Consider the following 20,895-nt stretch of genomic DNA (forward strand, 5'->3'; position numbering starts at 1 on the left):
CAGTGTGTTGTCCGCACCTATTTTTCTGTAACTTTTGACGGTACTCTGTTTGAGCGTACGGAGCAGGCAACCAGTGTCCCCTGCTTTCTTTTTCTTTTTTTTTTTTCTTTGCTTTTTCAGTTGAAGAGGGGAGACCACGGGTTATTTCCATATATTTGTCATTCGCGAACAGAACAGTTGAATAGAACAGTGCGGAACAATCCGGCGGACCAGTAGGACACATCTTGAAGAAAATGGCCTCATTTTGAGCACAGCCGATAATCCGTGCTCCTTATGGGCACCCTTCTCATTACTGGTGGCATATCTGGAATGGGATATCCATATGTGCGCGAAAGCCACTCTGTGGATGCTAAGAAGGAAATTTCGCCATGGTACAACGAAAGATATTGAATTACCAGGCATATAAAACCTTCGTTCAACCTTGTTCGACGATGTGTCTGCACTGTGGGTCCCATACATGCACGCTATCAAAAAAAGAAAAGAAAAGACAGTACAAAGATCTGCTCCCCGGCTTATATTGTCTAGGTTTCGAAGGGCTTCTTCGGTAACATGTACGTTTGAAGAACCAAATTTAGATTCACTTGAACATCGGCACAAAGTAAATAAACCAAAGCTATTTTTTCTCCTATACAATGGTCAGTTAAATGCAAACATTAATAATACATTGCTAAAATTTGTCCACATGTGACGCGAATAAATCATCCAAAAATGTCATAGATTTATTTGATTGATTTATAAAAATGTTTATTATTTGACATCAGTTATTATTTGACAAAGTGTTGGGGAATAAGGGTGAAAAACATATATGGCATGTTTAGTCATTATGTGTTAGAGCAGAAAAACCTATCAAGTTGTCGAACGGGCTAGGGTGAACAACCCAGGCTCTTGGACCGCTTTTTGGACGTGAAAAAGTGGGTTAACATGAGGAGTCTGTTTATGGGCAAGTGGATTACACACGGCGCATGTTCCTTAAGATAACGGCAAAGAAATGTGGAACGAGGTCCATGAAGGTCTAGTATACTTTTACAAGGCAGCAGTCGTACCAGGCACATTAAACATCTAGGGTTTCTGTACACAAAATGGGTAGGGTGTGTGCCCTTTCAGCGGTACAAGAATGGCTTTTATGTGCAAAAACAACCCATCAAGCTGAAGATAAGAAGGCTAAAATTAGGCACCTAAGAACTACATGCACTTGTGCAACCAACGGCAACGCATCGTTCAGGCATTTTTCGCACGGAATACGCGAACCAAGGGCACCCCGGCCGTGCTATTCTGACCACCGAGAGCCACCAAAGATGATGGCGGCGGCGCGGCGCAGCTCGCGCATGCGTAGCGCGTCCACCTGAAAAAGGTCCATTGAGAGCTTATAGATAAGCGGAGTTCCTCCTGACAAGCTATGCTCAATAGCTCAATCTGAGCATACTTCTCTTTCCATTGAAAATGTAAAAAATGTGTAACCATGAATGAAGAGGGAAGGAAGTCCTTTCTCTGTGTTCCAGCCTCAACCAATTTCCATCGTGTTCAAGGTGTAACCTCTTAGCATTTTTAGGGTCTAAATTCGAAGGCGCTATTATTTTATCTGAAAAGTGCCAAAAAGGTTACTTTAACTTAGTGTCATCTAGAGACAAATTTCAACACCAATTACATACAAGAGTCAAGTATGCAACGTGCACTTAAACCAATATGGAGTTGCATAGCCAGAATAATTTGAAGTGTTTGAGCAGAGCTGTTTATTGTACAAATATAGTAAACTGGTAACGGGATTAAATCCCATCAACATCATCTTTACATTTGTATTTGCATTTTGATCAGCAGGGTATTATTTTTAGGAGATATTCATACTCACAGGGCACAAGTTGACATTGTGCAGTGAACACACACCAAGTAGTAGACTAAAAGCTCGCAATAAAAAACAAAACAAAAAAAAACTGAAAGTACAGTCAATAAATATTAATTGGTCAAAATGGCAGTCATCTGTACTTGGCTTTCTCCTCTCCCAGCATGGAGCATCATCATATGAGCGCGTAAGTACAGACCAGGAATACAATTATTCCCCGTTGAGTAACATTGTATGCCTGCATTGGAAACACCCTGTGTTGACATGAAATCGGAAAATGCTACGCATGGTTGAAATATGGCAGTCGTCGAGAAACCCATACAGCTGAGGGTATCGATTCCCACCACCATCTAGCTTTTTCGACTCCTGCCATATTTGAAACCAAGAATTGTTAATGTTATTAGGCACCTTGTGGCTTGTGTTGTTTGTATGTTCAGAACAAATAAGACAAATACATTCCGTCGCGCTATGCATAGTTTTTTTTTTTTTCATCGTTATGTGTGCACCAATAATTGAAGCATTTATGCTCGTCATCTTGTACCTCATTTCTATCCAAAAGGTAGAATGAAAAGGAATGCAACTGCAATATACAGCGGTCTATGGGGACATTTTCTGGCGAATTTCTTTGTAGCGTTCCAGTTCAGCAACAGACACCGACGGTGCCAGGAGAGATAGGGCCACCTCAAAGTCCTCGTGGTCGATCTGGATGTCGCCACTCGACGGCTCTGCTACTCCTGGACAGAAATTTGAACAAACTATAATTTGTATTTCCTCGTGGGTGAGGAGAAGGCACAAAGACTCCTCATACGCAAGGAAATGTTATCTACAAGTTCACTTGCCTCTTACTTCTTTATTCGAGGCGATATAACTTGTAATGAGCATCGTTGCAAAAACTCGTCATCGTATCAGGTTGATAAGACTTACACGCCATGTAACAAAGCAGTCCCCTTTAGTATTGTATGACGCATCCCCCCTTTTTTGACCAACTCCAGGGGCCCCTGTCTTTAAACTGTGGTACATATACCTTGAGTTCTCAACAGACGCGTCACAATTTCTCCAGATTTTAATTTTCTTTGCTTATTACTTTTTCTTCTCCCATAATTTTTTTTTACCCATTTTAAGAATGTACCACTTTTGCAAAACTCCTAATAACCGATAGCCTTTTCTCAGCTTCTGTATGTTAGAATGCATGCTAAACACGAGTGTTGCCATTATCTTTTCTCAAACCCCAGCAGTGTAATATTTCTGAAAGCGGTCTTCTTTACCATGTTCACTCACCTGAGATCTCTCAACGGTTTTTGTCTCCGGTAACGCTTCTACCGTACATCGCTTTCTTTCGTATTTTCTTTTTCGTGCCCTCAGTCCTCTCTAATAAGGATTTGTATTTCCTCCTCACCACCTTCTTTGTCCCCTTTCTCTGATGTACATTGGTATAAATATATCTACCAAGTGTTCAATGCATGAAGGACGGACTCCGTCCGAAAGCCTGTTTTTCAGTAAAATAAATGTTTCAATCTCTTTAAATACTATGTAAGAATGACAGTAATGGTGGCAACCACAATATTAAATTAAAGTTGTCACTTCCCTCGAGACAACAACTTTATTTGAATGATGATGAGCGGGGAGTTTAGTCGCCAATACAGTACTCTATCAGATGAAATGGAATAATGAGACGCCTCTCAGTGCGGACCAAAGTCATATACGGTCCCAAGGACCCGACAATGTTGCACATAGACACGTTGTAGAATGTAGTTGCTCACGATACTGTATCACTAGTACAGGGTGAATTTAGCAAAGGTTACACATTTCGATTGACCCGTAAAAATATAAGAACGTCAACGGCGCTTCAAACTTTGCAGACTGATAGTCATTCATCTCAAATTTCAACCATATTTTTTTTCAAATGCTATTATTTTGTAGAAAAAAAGTTTGAAGCACAGCAAATTCTCACTCCATGCATTTCCTATGGCCTATACCGCCTGCTTTTCATTCACATCACCATGTATAGGTGGCGCCGCCTCGAAACTCTGCATCTGGTCTATAGGTTCTGGTCTTATTTCGTCTCCAGGTAGCGCCACCTATACGTGGTGATGTGAAAGTGAAGCAGACAGAGGAAAAAATGGCCGTCTGCGGGTGGTATAGGCCATAGGAAATGCACGGGGTGAGAACTTGTTTTGCTTCAAACTTTTTTTCTGCAGAGTGATAGCATTTGAAAAAAAGTATGATTAAAACTTGAGGCGAATGACTATCAGTATGCAAAGTTTGAAGCACTAGAAAAGTCATTTTCTATTTTTACGACGGGATCAAAATGTGTAACCTTGGCTAAGAGTGGCGAGGAAACGCTGTCAAGTTTACATCCATTATTGGATGCAATGAAACAGCGTCAATTATATTGTAGACACTAATGTTCCGTACACCACTATAGCAACAGCATTTTTATTTGCACGGCATTATAGTAACATGTTAGCGGACCAACACTGTGCACATTCCACTCACCCGCTTCCAACAGCTCAATATGCTTCCGTGTGGCATTCGCCATGGCTCCCGAACAGAGCGAATACAAGTCAGCCCCCGTCAGGTTTGGAGGACATTTCTGAACCACCTCCTCCAGGTCCAGATCCTTCGACAGATTAAACCTATTAATAGAGGAGCACGTCGTTTCCGTAATTTTCTCTACCAATAAATTGATAGAACCACGGCAGAAGTTGTCTTTACTGTAAAGTGACCAGATGTCCAGATTTAAGTGGGGAGGTACCGCTCTCCCTACCCACCTGCTTGGGATTGGTGTTTTGTCCTGCACTTGGCTGGAACAATCCCCGAATGGGGAAAAAGATGCGGCTAAATGACTCCCACGTTACTCCCACGTTCTGCCTCACATATTTTCACGATCTAGCAAATGGAACGTACGTTATGATGTGTTGGCTTAGAAGCCATCCCTCTGTCAATACTTGGTGGAAAGCAAAGGTCGCCTGTGCATGCATTGCTCATCAAGCTGAATCAGTGGAAATAGAATGGTCTCGATATAATGAGCGCTCATCACGACGCTGAGGATAGTGACGAAATCGAAGCGCAATTTTTACGAGTTTGGGGCGAGATTTTTCTTGTGTGGTGTGAAGTGTATGACTTATGTTGTCACTGACTATAGGTATTGGCAATATGCAATGCATTTTAATTCCTCCCTGACATGGAGCCTTTCCTCCCCCCTCAATGTCCCACCTTGGAGTCAGAGGAATGTGGTCACAATACTTTACTGGTGTTTCTCGCGACAATTCATGTACACGAAGTGAAATCATATCACATGGGAGTGGTAAACCAGGGTTTGTTCTCTTCAATGACAATTATACCGTCATCAGCTTATCAAATAATTAGGCGCTTCAATTAAAATTAACTGCAATGTCATCAAGTAACAAAGCACAAAGCTTACTTTCTAGTAAGAGCCTTCAATATCTTTAGTTGGGATATCTTGTCCTCTGGAATTCCGACGTACAGAAGTCGGTCAAACCTGTACGTAGTAGAAAGTACATAAGGTAAATAAATATAAATATACGAAGAAAAAAAAACGAGCAGCTCAACTATAAGTCAAATAGGCAGACTTGATCTTTGCTTCATAGAACTAACCTTCCTCTACATGGGAATAATGTGGTTCTTTCTGAAGCTTCATTCAAAAAACAAGTTTCCAGGGAAATTTGGGAGGCATTCCGCGTCGAGGACATCATTATCACCGTGATTTCAGTATTTTGGGTTATGATTAACAGTTATGCTGGCAAGCACTATGCACATACCTTTACCTGTAATTACCTTTCTCATGACATTATGAAGGTGCTTGCTACGAGCTAGCCAATGTGTTATTTTTCCAACAAAAGAGTTAAACATTGGGCTGTTTCGTGCCCCATTATTAAAATAATTAGGAAGCGGTAAAAGAAAACAGCGCAAGGGTATGAAAATTATCGTATCGAAAAGTCGTATTATTTTGTAATAAAATAAACGTACATTTAGTGGTACCTGAATTTTTTTTATGGGGGAAAACCTTGACCACACTGTACATCACATTTCTGAGCCACACGCACTCAAAGCAATAAGATGAGAAGAGCAGCAATTTTTGTTGTCTCTCTTTTTTGAAACAACATACCTCCCAGGTCTCAGGATAGCTGGATCGAGGAGATCTGGCCTATTTGTTGCTCCGATAACGAAGACATCGGCAGATTTATTGAGTCCATCCATCTCAGCCAGCAATTGCGACACCACCCTGAGCAAGAAAGGCATTATTTTCTCGTTCATTTAATCGCACGAGTGATGGGAAACAGATACAACTGTTCACTGGGAAACATGCAGCGAGAATTTTCTGCGCGTTGTCTCATAGACACGCAATAATCGGAGTAAATGGCCAACCTGTCCATGACTCCACCGGAATCACCGCTGCGGCCACGGTTTGGAGCAAGGGAGTCCAACTCGTCAAAGAAAATGACGCAGGGGGCAGCACTACGACCACGGGCAAACACTGCAACAACAATGTCATGTACGTATCTTCATCTGTCGACTCAATAAATTTGATCGTTCTGTGGTGCGACAGTGGGTTATAAATTTAACTTAACCTATCTGTGTCGTTTACAAGACGCACAGTTTTACCCCATGTGAAACATGTGTTCTGAAAGCTGGAGTTGCATGCAAGAACGTGGGAATTTCACATTTTTGATGCAGTAAAGAAACTGCGACCCTTGGCAGGATTCTTCACTTTTAGGTTAAGCCTGGCTTTACCGATATTTGTTCCCCCGAACACACTCCCTGAAATTCGGGTGTGACACGATTTCTTCCGAGAATTGCATAATTAATAATTTCTTCGGAGAATTAATTAATTAAGTTCCTAAGCTCGAGGTGCCAGCTGTAAGCCTTCAAAGGGGTGAACAGATCCGAGAGGAGGCCTGTGTAGCCTTCAATTATAATCCCACCCCACCGATCATAAAGACGAGGTTTCACGGAGCTGGGGTAGATCTTGGAATTCCCCCAGTCATACAGCGCCCCAGTTTCAAGTGCTTCTTGACACATGAACCATTCCCACCATCGCAGGGGTCACGGGAGGCCACAGGACACAATAATGACACGTAGATACGCGACCCTCAGAGCTTTCGTACATTGGAAAGTTTTTCATGTTGTAACCACAGAACTATGAAAACTCTGCTTTCTGTACTCATTACCACAATAGTTGGCTAAGCAAGACAGGTTGAGTTTCACCTGAGAATCCCCGATTTACCTAATTAATTAATTATTAACATTAATTAATCAATTATTAATTAGGTATGAAGTAGAGGAGGAAACGGCCAATTTTCGCAGAATTTTTGTGTAAAAACATCACCCGATTATCACCTCCTAAATTGCAAAAACCACGAAACCTGAAAACGAAGAAGCCTACATATTGGGACTTTCCTCACTAGTGGAACAATATGTGCATTGAGAGGAGTGGAGAGGAGAAGTGACACGTTTCAGGTAACTGAGAAAGTATGGGGCTGGTCGGGTAGGTAGCTATTCTTTAAGCGTGAAATAACGCAAACAAATGAAAGGCCAGTTACCTGATCGTACATTTTCCTCACTCTGGCCAACATACATGTTTATCAGCTCTGGACCCTTGACGCTGCAATAAATATGTACGGCAAAGAGAGCTCTGTTAAAGCGCAGCTACACATACACACATTCAGTGGAAACAACTGGCATTCACCATTTTCGGCATTTGCAAAAAAAATACCGAAAACACCCGCAGAATATTGTTTTTAAATTGGGCACATTCCGAGAAACCTCATACTATACTCCTGCACATGGTGCTACATGCTGAACGCACTTTTTTTCTTCCAGGGCATCACATTTTCTTTTTTCCTTCACCTCGTGAAGGTGGAATGCGGGTAATACTCAGAATATTCAGAGTCACTACCCTCTATAGAGTGCAAGGAAAACCTGCGACATTTTTATCGGTGAGTTAAGGGGATTGAGGTACACATAGAACCCTCCAACAAAGGAAAGCAAATGCTTCCATACGAGTCATCCATGTATAACTCTCCCTAGTGATAAAAGCTGCTTATTTTTAGGCACGTATTTTTGGCAAAAGTATTTTGAAATGCCAAAAATATCCAAATTTGACAAAACATAAAAATGCTGAAAGACACCTGTTGAATCTCCCCACGAATACGTGCCAAAAATGGTGAACCCTAGACATAACAAAGCGCTTGCCTCAGGAAGCTCAGAGCACACTCCGTGGCCACTGCCTTGGCCAGCAACGTCTTTCCTGTCCCAGGTGGTCCGTAAAGCAAGATACCTAATAGGCATAAAGTTTCCACTATCACGCTAACATTACGGAAGATCATATATGGCATCGCGTTACTCGTCTTACGTTGTACATAAGAAAGCACTTCGAAGGAAGTCATCTTCCGCATTACTCCGCGTAATTAATCGTGCAGTCTATCTGGAGTGACCGCGCAAAATATTTTTTTCTCAATGGCATTTCATCACCGCGATTCAATGAACGAAAACGGCAGGAAAACAATTGCTCATCCACCTGCCCCGGGGACGCCTCCTGGGTCCACAAATACGGAGGAAATTCCTCAGCGCCATCCTCAGTAGTGTTGCCAGTGCTTCGTGAAAGAGTATCATTCAGGAGGGTCCCCAAAGCGCAGGTCAAGCTACCGAGGTGAGAAATTGCCTGAACGTTCATACAAGAAGGCCAACAGCACCAAGATACAGAAATCCTTCTCTCCCTCCTTCGTTACGTGGACATTAAGAGTCAGAATTCGTCCGCTACTGCGATTCACCGTTCTGCGAATTCAAGAACTCGCAAGTGATTGCAGCTCGCCTGTAACCTGCAGACCTCAATATTTAGACAAAAAGTGCGAGACACGTTCTAAAAAACCAGTTTTGAGAAACACTGAGACCTTTTTGCGCTTTAGTTCCAAGTTTTCCCATTTAGTACGCGGGGACGTTCAATCACAACTCGCAGACGACGGTGGCTCGTCTTCGTGGCTACGGCCGCCGAAAGCACGTTCGTGATTGGCTGCCACGGGTGAAAACACGGTCCTGATTTTGCCGACTCTTAATTGCTACGTTACTTCGACAAGCGCGCAGGCTTTCTGTATCTAGGTAGTGTTGCCACGTCACACCCATCCTCTTACAGGATTGCAGAAAGATCCAATCGTTGTTCTTGTGCAACAATGGTATTTGTCGTACAAAGGCCCACATTAATCCAAAAACAAAATTTTTGCTGTTCCTTCAAAATATGGTGCATCAGTGCATGGTACAGACCCGAGCGCTTGAGTCCAGCATCAAGCAACCTTGGGTGCTGCAGAGGCAGCTGTAAGGTGTCCAGAAGGGTGTTTTTCACTTCGCCGAGACCTCCAACGTCCTCCCACGTCACCTCGGGTATCTGCGGGGCACCCGCTGAGCGTGCTGCGTGGATGTCTTCCAGGGCACGCAGCAGATCACCTTGGCACAATTGAAGGCCAGCCAAACTAGTACTTGCTTCATCTCTGGGAGAAGGAATTATTTGGAAAAGCTATCAAACTTGATCATTTTAATAGTTACACCGTTAATAGTCAGTGCACAGGGACATGTAAACGCACACTGATTCAGTTATAGGGCCGGACATTGTTATACGCTAGGCTTAGCACAAGGATTTAGATTCGATATACTGCCCCTACGTCCTAGATTCGGTACATAGGGCTTTCACCTAGGCCTTCCATCCCAGGTCTTACGTATCATTTCCGACACTATTTTGCGTATCACAAATTGCAGACGTACCCCGTCGTTTGAAATCTTCGGTAAGCTGCCATGCTGGCTTGTATTACCAGAGCACAGAGGTCTCCTAGAGCGAAGCCCTGAAAATATGCACAATACTACACAGATGGTCGCAACATTTAAGGTTGAAATTTCGGACATAGTGAGTGAGTAAATCTCCCAGATAGTGCTTGGTCAGAACACGGCCTCACAAAAGTGTGGATGGTTCGGATGCCATCTCCCTCTACTACCGTACTTACTCGCATATAAGACGCACATTTTTTACCCCAAAACAGAGCGCCATTGAGGGGGTGCATTCAATATGCAGGGGAAAACTGGAACCCAACGCTTACGGCACACTTAACTACCATTTTATTCCGAGATATACGCAGCTAGTATCTCCCTGTGATGGAACGTAGCGATTCTCCCACACCAAGTCGTCCTCTGTTCTAACGAGCGAAATATTCCTTTTCCTGTGCGGTCAGAGGTCAGCAGGGGCTGATCCGATCACCCCCAACCCCCTGGATCCGATCACTGGGGATCAGGGATCAATATTGTGTTCATGTTGCTTATTTGTGGTGATTGTGTCAACCAAATGCAGAAAAAACAAACTATTTCAGGGCTCCCCATCCATTGTGCTTACATGCAACAACCAAATCTACAAAAAGGTTACATTTATTGCTCAGTGTTTCCAGAGGACTGAGCATTTCCCCAGCAGTGAAAGGAGGCTATATGTAGGGACAGGCGATGACCAAAAATGTGCGAGTATTCCAATTTACACTGCCAATATTCTTGGCAGGGTGATAGCTACATTTGTGTGACATTCATCAAACACAAAATGTGATACGCATTGCACTGAAACCACAGCCAGTGTAAGCTTTTCTGTACTACAACAACGACCTCTGAAGATAGAAAAGTGAGACTTACGGCTGTTCTCTGTGCAAAGTAGGCAATATCTATTGTGCTGCATTTTGGGCAGGAGGACAACAGTGCATCAAGGATATCTAACCTCCTTTCTTCATTAGGGTACTGCAAAAGGAAATAAAAGTAGAGCAGCCCTCCAACAACTGCAAGAGTCAGGATAAGTGGCAGATTGATCGCCGTCCAACTATTAGAAAACACGCTTTTTTTTCCTACAGGGGGAATTTTTGTGGATTTTTTTTCCACATTATTTCGAAAGGGGATTCACTCAAGTCAAGCAAATGCCTCAGCCATGGAATATTGAATACAAAACCCCTTTATTTGGAAGACAGACAATAGGGGAGAGTGGGAAACATAGGAGCTGCACTTACCTACTTGCAATACTTGTATTTCAATACAGGGTTAGTTTAGCAACCATTATACATTTTGATTGTATCGTAAAACTAGAGTCCCGTTGCAAACTTTGCAGTCTGACAGCCATTTGTCTGAAGTTTTACTGGAATTTTTTTGCAAACGTTTCGGTTTTGCAGAAAAAAACTAAGAACTGATCAACATCTCAAATATGCTCATTCCTAAGCCACCATTTTCTCCTGAGAGTGCTTCATTTTCACATCACCACACACACAGAACATACACAAGAAGAGGCTTACATCGTAGCATTAGCGAGTCATATTGTTGTAGGCAGTGCCACCTGTGTGCAGTGATGTGAACGTGAAGCAGACACAAGAAAAAAACGTTTTAAGTGCTTTCATGATATAGGCAGGTCCATAACACTTGCAAAAAATTCCAACAAATCTTCAGACAAATCATTATTAGACTGCAAAGTTTGCAGCGGGATAAATGCAGTCGTAGGCCATGTGAACATGGTCACATCTCACTTTTTCTGCAATTTTTGTTTTTCCCGCAGCCTAACTGATTGACAATTAACCAATTATGCAAAGTATGAGACGAACTTACGGGTATTGTGACGGTATGTAAAAAGAGTGACGCAAGATCTTGGCTCAAGTCATCGGGTGAGGAGGTCGTGCCAATCACGACCACAGGAAGATCCTCAGCGTCGCCATTCAGGGACCTCACGATTTCTGCGAATGAGCACATGATCCTCGGATCTGGAGAAAAAAAAAAGACATCTGTAACCAGATACCGTTGCCTTTATCATCTGGAATAAGCTGGAAAACTGCGTCCTCTTACCTTCGAAAGCTAGTGTAGCGAATGAAAGTAACTCGATTATTATAACATTATCCTAAGACTGCATGTTTATAGATAGTTTGGCAAATACAGCGGGATTCAACACGGCACATTATGCACTCAAAAACAAACATTATTTTGACAATAACGGCACAGCAAACGTAGCGAACGGATTGCTCCTGCTAAAACTTGTGGAAACGAAGTTCATTCAGACTGTCATTCAGAGGATAGTTACGCTATTTATCTAATACCTATCGATTTATCTATCTATTCATCTAATATAACAGTCCGGCAGACATACCGCAGTGGGTACACAGTTGCAGTTTTGTTCCGAGTGCCTCTTTGGTATTGCTCACTGGTCCAACATACATTTGATGCCCACTACAGTTTGTTATTGAATACGAGCTTGCACTATGGGGGTGAAGAGTGGTTCTTCTTTTTCTAACAGCAATATGCTACACTTGCAGTGACGTTACCTCCTACGCCGCCCTGTTCCTTCTCTTGGCCAATAACGTTGACGTTCTTCAAGTGAACAATGCAGGGTGCATAGTAGTTAGCTGCGGAAAGAAGTGACACACTCAGCCAGGTAAGATGCAACCACACTTCGATACAACAAAGTTTAAGAAACGTGCCAAAATTAATTCCAATGAACATTTTTGTCAAGAGGTGGCCTTCGCTGTATATGTGAAAATCTTACACAGAATCATTTTGAAGGTATTAAAGATACAGAAAGGTTAGGATGGATTAGAAAGGTTTACGAGCACCAGTTCCTCTATTATTATTATTAGCAAATGTTGTTGTTTTTTCATTTTATTTTACTTGTGGTTACTAAAGTCACTTTGCTCGAGCCATAGCAACGAAACCTTCACCTTTGTGCAGTGCAGCTTTCATGCGAGCTTCAGTCGCTGCCGCTGTGTCCCCTACTATGTCCACGCAATTTACCTAAACAAAAAAGGTCCACGATGAGGAATATCTCAAAACACGTGGAACATATACCTGGTAAACGTGGACGCTTAAGCACAGACCCAGTGCCTTGACAACCGTCGTCTTTCCCGAGCCTGGCGATCCGCTCAAGAGCAGTAGGGGTTGAATGCGTCTGCGATGATTTCTGAAATGGCATCTGTCCCGTGTTACGCGCCCTGCACATCGGTTAGTCCCTAGTTGGGGCATGCTTCAGCTTAAGGAGAGTACAAGAGAGGAGGACAAGACACCCGCTGGCAGGTTCCCAAACCTTGAGATGACATGAAAGGTCATCGGCTCCCACACATCTTGCTAAAGACAACCTCTATAATCTCCCTGCCTCTCTTAACACGATGAATCTTTATTATCTGGAACTTGACACGATGCGTGAAAACCATGACGGGGGAAAGCACATTCCTCTTGTTATGCCGGGAGTTAGCGTGTTCTCACATTGACACCACAAATGCTACCACATATGAGAGGAATGGGATAAACCACCTTATCGTGGCATTCAACTAACTGATTGCTACGGGAGCCTTTTGTCTGCTCCGATTCACTGAGGCAGACGACAGCGCAACTACATGCGGGTTTTGGCAGCAAAGGAGCGAGGGAATCCTAGTTAGACAAGATGGCATTGGTAGTGTACTCACGCAGTGCATAGGAAGGGCAAAAGCATAGTCTGCAGGCACTCTATGGTGGTGCCGAGGAAAGGAGGCAAAGGTGAATGCCATATGGGATGCACTGGCAATGACGAATAGCAGGCTTCCATTGTTGCCGGGATATAAGAACGTGTGGTTCCTGCCTGTTGGAAAAAAAAAAAAAAATGGTGGCAGTTTAGCTTAGCTGCTATGAGAGAACACCTTAAGTGCAGAACGTTCGTTACCTGATAGAGACGAGAGTTCTCTCGACTGCAAAGATACCCAGCTTCCGTTGGAGGGCCTTCAATCTGGGTTACTTTGAAGAATGTAACGGATGTCCTGCATACACACACAAAAAAAAGAAAAAATTTCTCTCAACGTGCTCTTTTTGTACTGTACAAACAGTAAGACAGCATGTGGAAGCAACACATATGGCACATGACCCCCTGGTGGCCTCAGCTGTTATTATGTCGCAGACAGACAGATCTTCCACTGCTCCATTTCCCTTTCCATGTTTAAGTGCTGGATATGCTACTGGTTGAAGCATGGCAGTCATCGAAAAAGCCAGACAGCGGGATTTGAACCACACATCTCTCGAGTACCGGTTGAGCGCCTCGTTGCTGTGCTACTGCCTATTCTACTGACAATGGGCAGTCTCATATAAAGCACTCAACGGGCCTAGATTTTCCTGGCCCAACTCATTAAGTATTACCCGTCCCAGTGCAACATAGCTGCAGAGTACTCCGCCAAACCTGCGGCCGCTATGCCTCTCCCTACCAGTCCTAGCATAGTAGATTTATGTGGTGCATTCAACCAGCCCAGTTATGTTGAAGAGAGTGGCTGGCAAACAAAAAGAAAAAAAGAACGGGGAAAAGAACAACCTGAACAAAAAACAGATTCAACCTGGTCCACGAGCCGGGTCATCCTCAGGTTCAAGAGCCAACCACTGTCCATGCTTCTGTCTGATACGCAATTATCTCAGGCAGTAAAGTGTCAAGTAAGAAAATAAAAATGTCAATCTCAAGTACACGTACCTTTCGGTGAAGCTTGCAGCTAATAATTCATCACTGTCAATTGGATCTGAGAGGAGAGAATTATCAACGTATGTTGTCGTGGAGCTCAACAAGCACTACGCTCGGTTTGCGCTGGCTGGGGCTCAGTAAAGTAAATGAGACTGCCACTAACCATGAGCACTGATGCTGATAATGTCTCCTTTGCACAAGTATCTGGGTCAAAAGACAAATGATATCACCCTTCTTGTTTCAACAAAATGTACGTGACTCATGAAAGGTGCGAGATCCCCCAAAAGAAAATATCTTCTGGATTGCAGCAAAATCTCCATAACATTTGCAAACATTTGCACCTGCACGATCTGCGCTAGTTTAGTTCCTTTCTAAAAGCGTACTTATCTGTTTATCTGTACTTATCTGTGTTGAACTAATCTGTTTTTGTAAAGTGTACTTATCAATGTACCGCATTTGCTCACATATTGAATGCACTCGCGTACTGAACACACCCCAACCTGAGCGCCGAAATGCTGGTATTTTTTGTTCCACGCACATTAAACGCGCCCAGACTTTACAGTATATTCACACGAGTGGCATCCTCGCGGAATATTCTTGCGGAAACACTGCTCACAAAGCCGAGGTTCCGTCCCGTGTTGTGTTGAGAATTCACACGGTGCAGAATACCGGGAGTGGCGTATTGCGCATGTAGCAGACGACACTTAGCAGATGACACCGTCAGCGCCTTTTCCTGTCGTCTGCTACGGGATGTCTTGTGGCTGTGTCGCAGGATATTCCCCAAGGTTATCAGTGTACTTGAAGACACGACGTGGAGCGCTCGTGCTTACGTGACAGCAGGAAGCTATGATGTTTTTTGCATCTTCCGCTTCTGGGGGCACGTCGTTCGTGTGAGTACACGGTTAGTGTCATGGCCGTATCGTCTCACGCAGTGCCGCCTAGTGTATGGTGCAGTCAACGAGAAGGAACGCCTGGCGCCAGAGTGACAACGATGAATGTAGCGGACAACAGGGAGTATTTTGGCCACACTCGATATAACGGAAGACGATTTCATGCGGGAGAATCGAGACGATGAGGGAGAACGGCGACACGAGCGAGAATCACAATTTTCAATTCCGGAGCGATCGCCCCAGGTATCTCGGAACGCATCACAACGATCAGGCAGAATCGTGACGTTCGATTCCAGGGAGATTGCCGCAGATATCTCGTAATAAAATGGGAGCTAAGTGCACTTGGAAGTGCTGGATTCCAATTTCTCCAACGTACTGGACACACCCCCTCAATGGCGGGATGTTTTTGGGGAAAAAATATACGCGAGTAAATACAGTATCTCTTTTTGTGTTTGTTTGTTTTTGTGTTTCTTTGTTATTTGCGTGATACCTGCTCCTTCAGTGTGACACTCTCCTCGGGGTACTTTGGAGTAAATAAATTCATCGATCGATCGATTTTTGAACAAGAAACACGAGCTTAGCATATCTGGCACACAACAAGCATTCGAGCTCCACACTTGACACGACAAGGTCTACGTGTCACAAGGATCACCAGAGCAGGCGGGTCATATAACGGGCGTCCATAGCAGGTGTACATAGCAGACGACACCATAGTGAGTGAGAGAGGGCACTCCCATATGTGAGCCCTTCTCTATGTATTTCTAGCGTAGAGCGGAGTAGCAGGGCACAAGCTAGCTGGTGTAGACTAGTCGTCGAACACATAACCCTGGACGTGGGGTAAACTGACATGTAGATTAAGTTGCCGCGATAATAGGCCACTTTGAAGAAATATTTTGTGTCCCAAGGAATCAAGCGCGGTAATCTAAAACATAGTCCTTTAAAGGGCATCCACCGATATGGTAATGTCGGGCACAGTCTACTTGGCCAAGTTTCTCTTCCGAAAACAACTTCCATATTAAATAAACGAGGTTTAAAGATACCCTCTGCAGCTAAGGAAGCCCCAGTGATGGTAGCATCATGATGACGTAGGCCAGGCACGGGAGCGGGAGATTGTCTCCAACCTTGTCTGCTTCGCACCACAACATACTCAGTGAAAAGTCCTCGGCAAATAGTACTGGCTATACCAACACGTCCGACAGTAGCCCAGAAGATCACCAGAGGTGATCACAGACTCTCAGAGAGCTGCAGCTGCAGATGCCCCGCCTATCGTACTTGTCCGAGCCAAAGGGCACTCAGCCTCGTCCGAGTGATGTTTTCTTCCATTTCCAGAGAGGGAATTCCGGCATACTCTCAACATCTGTCTTTCGCTGTTACCATGCATTGCATCAATTTGCACAAAAACTACTCCCCTAATTCTCGTCTGATTTTGGGCATTATCGTCGGTGATGAACGAGGAGTAAAATGGCACTCTAGTTTCGAAACTGACCAGGACGGATGTGACGGTCCCTTTAAAGTGCCACTACAGACTAAAAAAACTAATACGCGTATTGATTTTATTTCATATTACGAAGGAACTTGATTCAAAGAGTCAAAATATTCCATAGATTGGGATCCTCCGACAGAAGGTGACGTCGTCGAGGTTTGGCATCTTTCTCTTACCACCAACAGCGCCTCACTATAAGCATCGTGAATCTGCCAACAGCTACAGTAGGGAGACCAAAAATCTACCTCGGAGGAGCAATGTTGCCAGACGTAGATTGGACACCCCATGGTGTCGTGCTACTTCTCAAAACTACAAATCAATTTGCACTTGACATAGAGAGAATACAATGTGGCACAAATTGGGCAGCACTCTCATGAAAGATGAAAGTCACTGAAAAGGTTAGCCAGCTGTAGGGATCGAACCCACATCTTCTGGATTACCATGGATGTGGGTTCGATCCCTACAGCTGGCTAACCTTTTCAGTGACTTTCATCTTTCATCGTTGATTTCTTAGGCAATTTGAGGCTTTGTTTGTATATGTCCCTTCTATGTTGTTCCAGCCTCAGAACATCAGTTTCTCTCTTGTAGCACTCTCAAGTCTATAACAGGGACGTTTATAGAGAGGGTTTGGCCATTAGGAGGAGCCTAACTTGAAGCGTGTCATGTCCCTTGCCGTAAGCCGGTCACAAATGCCACGTTGTTTACGATGCAAGGAGGGAATACATGTGCGTACTTCCATCCTTCAAAAGCCTTTCATTCTATCAGTTCAGTAACAATGCCCCCCATATCACAGGCAGCTGTGGGTCATAAGCTGGCAATTCCGGTAGACAACATCAAAATCGAAGCCCTCCAGATGGCTGATAAGCGGATTCCACTTGGATTCGGGCATTTTGGGCAGAGTTCGAGGTAACTCGTTACTGTAACTAAGTTGCTTTTTTTTTGTAACTTGTAACTTAACTCGGTACTTTTGCGCCGTGGTAACTTTCAGAGGAACTCGTTTCTCTTTCGGGTAACTTTGCCAAAGTAACTTAAGCTAAGTTCCAAGTTACTTTAAATTCGCGCTTCACTCGAGTCCACATATTTTCTTGCTTTCTCTCCGGTTCTTTCGTGGCATTTTATGCCATAAAACGTGATATTCAATCAATGACAGTATTCTATTCAGGAAGTAAGAATCGCTGGCATTGAAATGAAGATAAACCATTGTGCGGGGAGTAAGATGCAAAGCGTTCGACTCGTTAGACATAAACGAAAATGATCTAAACGTGTGTCACTCCTTCGCAGGCAACTCAAGGTCTAACTCAGCTGCTCACGCGCCCTGCACCTGTGTAGTGCTATTTTGTGTCCGAAGTAACTTGGAAGTAACTCGTTCTTTTTTTAAGTAACTCCATGACTGCGAGTTACATTTCAGGCTGAAGAACTTCGTTATTAACTTAGTTCCATTTTGCGCGCGGTAACTTAACTGGTAACGAGTTCTTTTTGACGGGTAACTTCTCAATCTATGGTTTTGGGCGGCGCAGCGACAGGTTCCATCCACAAGTGTGGCAAAAGATGAGAGAATGGCCAAACTCTCTCTAGAAACAGCTCCGGCACATAGTGGCCCTTTAATGTGCGACTCTATTGCGAGAAGGAAGTACCTCGGTATGGCAAAGTGACGATGTAAGAGGGTGGAGTAGTCCAGTTGGATGTTATAGTTTGGACTATGAACCAGGGCGAGGTGAAACTCCGTCGCGTACGGCGGGATATCGTCCTCGCCGGTACAGCCTCTCTGTGGATTTAGAAGGAGAAAATCTTTTCCGAGAAAAAAAAGAGAGTTTCACAATAGGGACGGTCGCATGCAGAAGCCCATCCATGAAACAGGTACAACTGTGTTCCGCATCGGCCCATAATCTATTTGGCTACTTTTTTCGCGCGAAAAAAGTGATTAGATATTAAATAAACAAATTTTAAACGTCAGTGCGGCAGCTGCGGAAGCTCTTTCGACAACGAGATGAGCGTGACGTCGCTCCCTAATAAGAGTGCTGTGAGAGGGCCTTGCTCAGATGAGAAAGGCCCCTTCATCCCTTCAAGGCCGTGCTCTGATTGGTGGAGCAGGGAATGATATTTTCTCATTTTTCCAGAGAGGGAATTCCAGCATACTCTCAACATCCGGCGAATGCTCTTGTCATGTGTTCCATCGAGCAGCAGTCAAACTGCGCCTGTAATTCGCGTGAGATTTCCTATACTACTGGTCAATGAGGAATAAGATGATAGTGCAGTTCCAAATGGACCGAAACAGATGCGACCGTCCCTTTAAATAGAAAAAGATACGCACCACCCAGAGTCTAGCTGTTGGCCTGAGAAACGTTGTAGGATGCCCGTTAAGATGGAACCAGAGCTGTGGACCAACAAAAGCGACTTCGTCCGACGGACTGCCGAAAAGAGCTGCAAAGTCTGTCTCTCCCACGTTCATCCTGATGGACTCTAAGGATTTCACGATAACTCTGCGGCCGCTTTTCTTTGTAGCGTCCGAATGACAACGTTTCTCCTGCACTCCGGCTGACGTCCAGGTGCCGTTGGACAATCCAAGGAGAGCCATGGTGGACTTGGTCAGGTAGATGGTATTGAGAACATCGTCTGACTTTTCGCTCGGAAGTTTCGGAAGAATGTGAACGCGGAAGGAGGTACTTCTCCTGAGGGATGCAGCTAAACTGCGCAGGAGAGAGGATGGGGCCTGCTGGGTCGCGGAAGAGAGGCGGCGCTGCCCGGGAAGGATGATGTGGCCAGTGTAGCGGACAAGTTCAAAGTAGTCAGGAAGGGAGTCGCTAGAAGACGACGCAGTCAAGGGGACAGTGGGGCCAATAGCTTTGTGGTGGATAACGAGGATCTGTAAATGTGGACAACATGTTTGGTTAATTGTATTTGCTTCGCAGCTGCTGTGGCGATTCGTAACTAAATTTCACAAAGGCGGACAAGTTTCTGACATGAAAGAGCCTGTTGTACAATTGTGCCTTCGGTAACCATGCTTGTAATCATTTCAATAGCGAAATTTCTTAATAATGCATTTTTCCCTATTGAATAGCAGAACTCACCCTTGTGTCCGACGTGAGCAGCCCTTGCCTTGTCGGTTCACAGCCGACCACGACAGCACATCCTTTGTCAAATGTGGGCAACGTACTGCCCGTCCGACAAACCACCGGTGGATCCCGCAATGAAAGTTTTCGCAAAGCATCTCCTTTCTCAAGTTCATCGTATAACTCCGCGTCGTAAACTAGCAGCGATATCTTCCGCAATACTTGGCATTTTATTTTCGGCAGTACGAACACTTCCTTATCCTCTACTAAGTCGCAGTGGGTTGAAAATCCTGAGCAGACATGCAAATTGACGACTTCCTGACTATCAACCGTTGAGAAGGTGCCGTTCTCTTCAACGACGTAACAGAACAAGTAGCCTGGTCGATAAAATGCTACGTTTGCGATATCTGTTAAAGCTAAAACCCCGCTCTTGCTTTCTAAATGGATTCTACTTGCATCTGAACTCGAAATTTTGATTATGGTACTATCTTCAGAGTGCGGCAAGCTAAAGCAGAACCTCGCTCGAAAGCGCTCGGAATGCATTTTTCCTTCGACGCTTATGTCCAGTTAGCAGGCCACACGAACGTTTCTTGCAGTTCAGCTATTGTATGAATAAGCATTGGGTATTATAAGTATGTAAATTATGAATTTGCGGTTGCCACATACTGCGTAAACGTTACGCGCTTCGCGACAAGCCAGGTTCAGCGGTTGCGCGGATGTTCCACATGACTGACGTTGGCTCTAAGTGGCTATGACTACGGATTACATTGATGCTGCTGGCAATTTTGCTAGTACTGAGTACTGAGATGTTGCTGTTCTCCTTTGTAAAATACTAATGAGTCTCTCTCTGTCTGTGCCCTGACTCGGGCTTTCGCCACTATGGAATTTGTCCCTTTTATTGCCCTTCTGAGGACAGAACTAGAGTAAGCTAGCTCACCATAACAGAACGACGAATCCTGCACTTGGAGCAACAGGGCACTTATGCGAGTTAACCGGTTGAACACTCCTGTGACCAGGAAGTCTTAAGAGAGCAATGAAAACCTAGATATAGAGTAGGTGTACTTTGGCGGCACTTCAGAAAGGCTACCTGTTGTCCAAACGCAAGCGTCGAATGGATTTCCTTAGCCAGCGCGGATAGCCGTCGTCTGCTTAAC

At 44.2% G+C, this 20,895-nt stretch overlaps 1 protein-coding gene across 2 annotated transcripts; it reads right to left on the bottom strand.

Annotated features, from left to right (window-relative positions):
* Window positions 1–1,692: 1,692 nt before the first annotated feature.
* Window positions 1,693–20,495, bottom strand: LOC135397360 (peroxisomal ATPase PEX6-like). Of its 2 annotated transcripts, none has more exons than XM_064628908.1 (21): window positions 19,760–20,495; window positions 19,003–19,554; window positions 18,326–18,456; window positions 14,482–14,522; window positions 14,331–14,376; window positions 13,542–13,635; window positions 13,309–13,460; window positions 12,695–12,806; window positions 12,568–12,640; window positions 12,175–12,255; window positions 11,468–11,619; window positions 10,517–10,618; window positions 9,614–9,690; window positions 9,119–9,342; window positions 8,054–8,138; window positions 7,402–7,463; window positions 6,227–6,335; window positions 5,967–6,083; window positions 5,262–5,339; window positions 4,334–4,473; window positions 1,693–2,571 (listed from the first exon to the last, which is right to left on the bottom strand). In XM_064628908.1, the coding sequence occupies exons 1-21, from the start codon at window positions 20,282–20,284 to the stop codon at window positions 2,435–2,437; spliced, it is 3,090 nt and encodes a 1,029-aa protein (XP_064484978.1). In that variant the 5' UTR covers window positions 20,285–20,495; the 3' UTR covers window positions 1,693–2,434. The 2 variants fall into 2 exon arrangements, 1 of the variants encoding a protein (XP_064484978.1); XR_010423634.1 differs by having other exon boundaries at window positions 2,465–2,571; window positions 4,334–4,457.
* Between the last annotated feature and the right edge of the window lie 400 nt (window positions 20,496–20,895).

The sequence above is a fragment of the Ornithodoros turicata genome, chromosome 6, assembly GCF_037126465.1.
Source record: "Ornithodoros turicata isolate Travis chromosome 6, ASM3712646v1, whole genome shotgun sequence".
Taxonomy (NCBI): Eukaryota; Metazoa; Arthropoda; class Arachnida; order Ixodida; family Argasidae; genus Ornithodoros; species Ornithodoros turicata.

Bases quoted from the DNA above. Each gene is read 5' to 3' on its own strand.
- LOC135397360 (XM_064628908.1), bottom strand. From the start codon at position 20,284: ATGCATTCCGAGCGCTTTCGAGCGAGGTTCTGCTTTAGCTTGCCGCAC. The intron at 12,256-12,567 runs GTGAAGGTTTCG...TTCTTTCCGCAG, and splicing joins GAAAGCTGCACTGCACAAAG to CTAACTACTATGCACCCTGC. The intron at 2,572-4,333 runs GTGAGTGGAATG...ATTTCTGTCCAG, and splicing joins TATTGAGCTGTTGGAAGCGG to GAGTAGCAGAGCCGTCGAGT.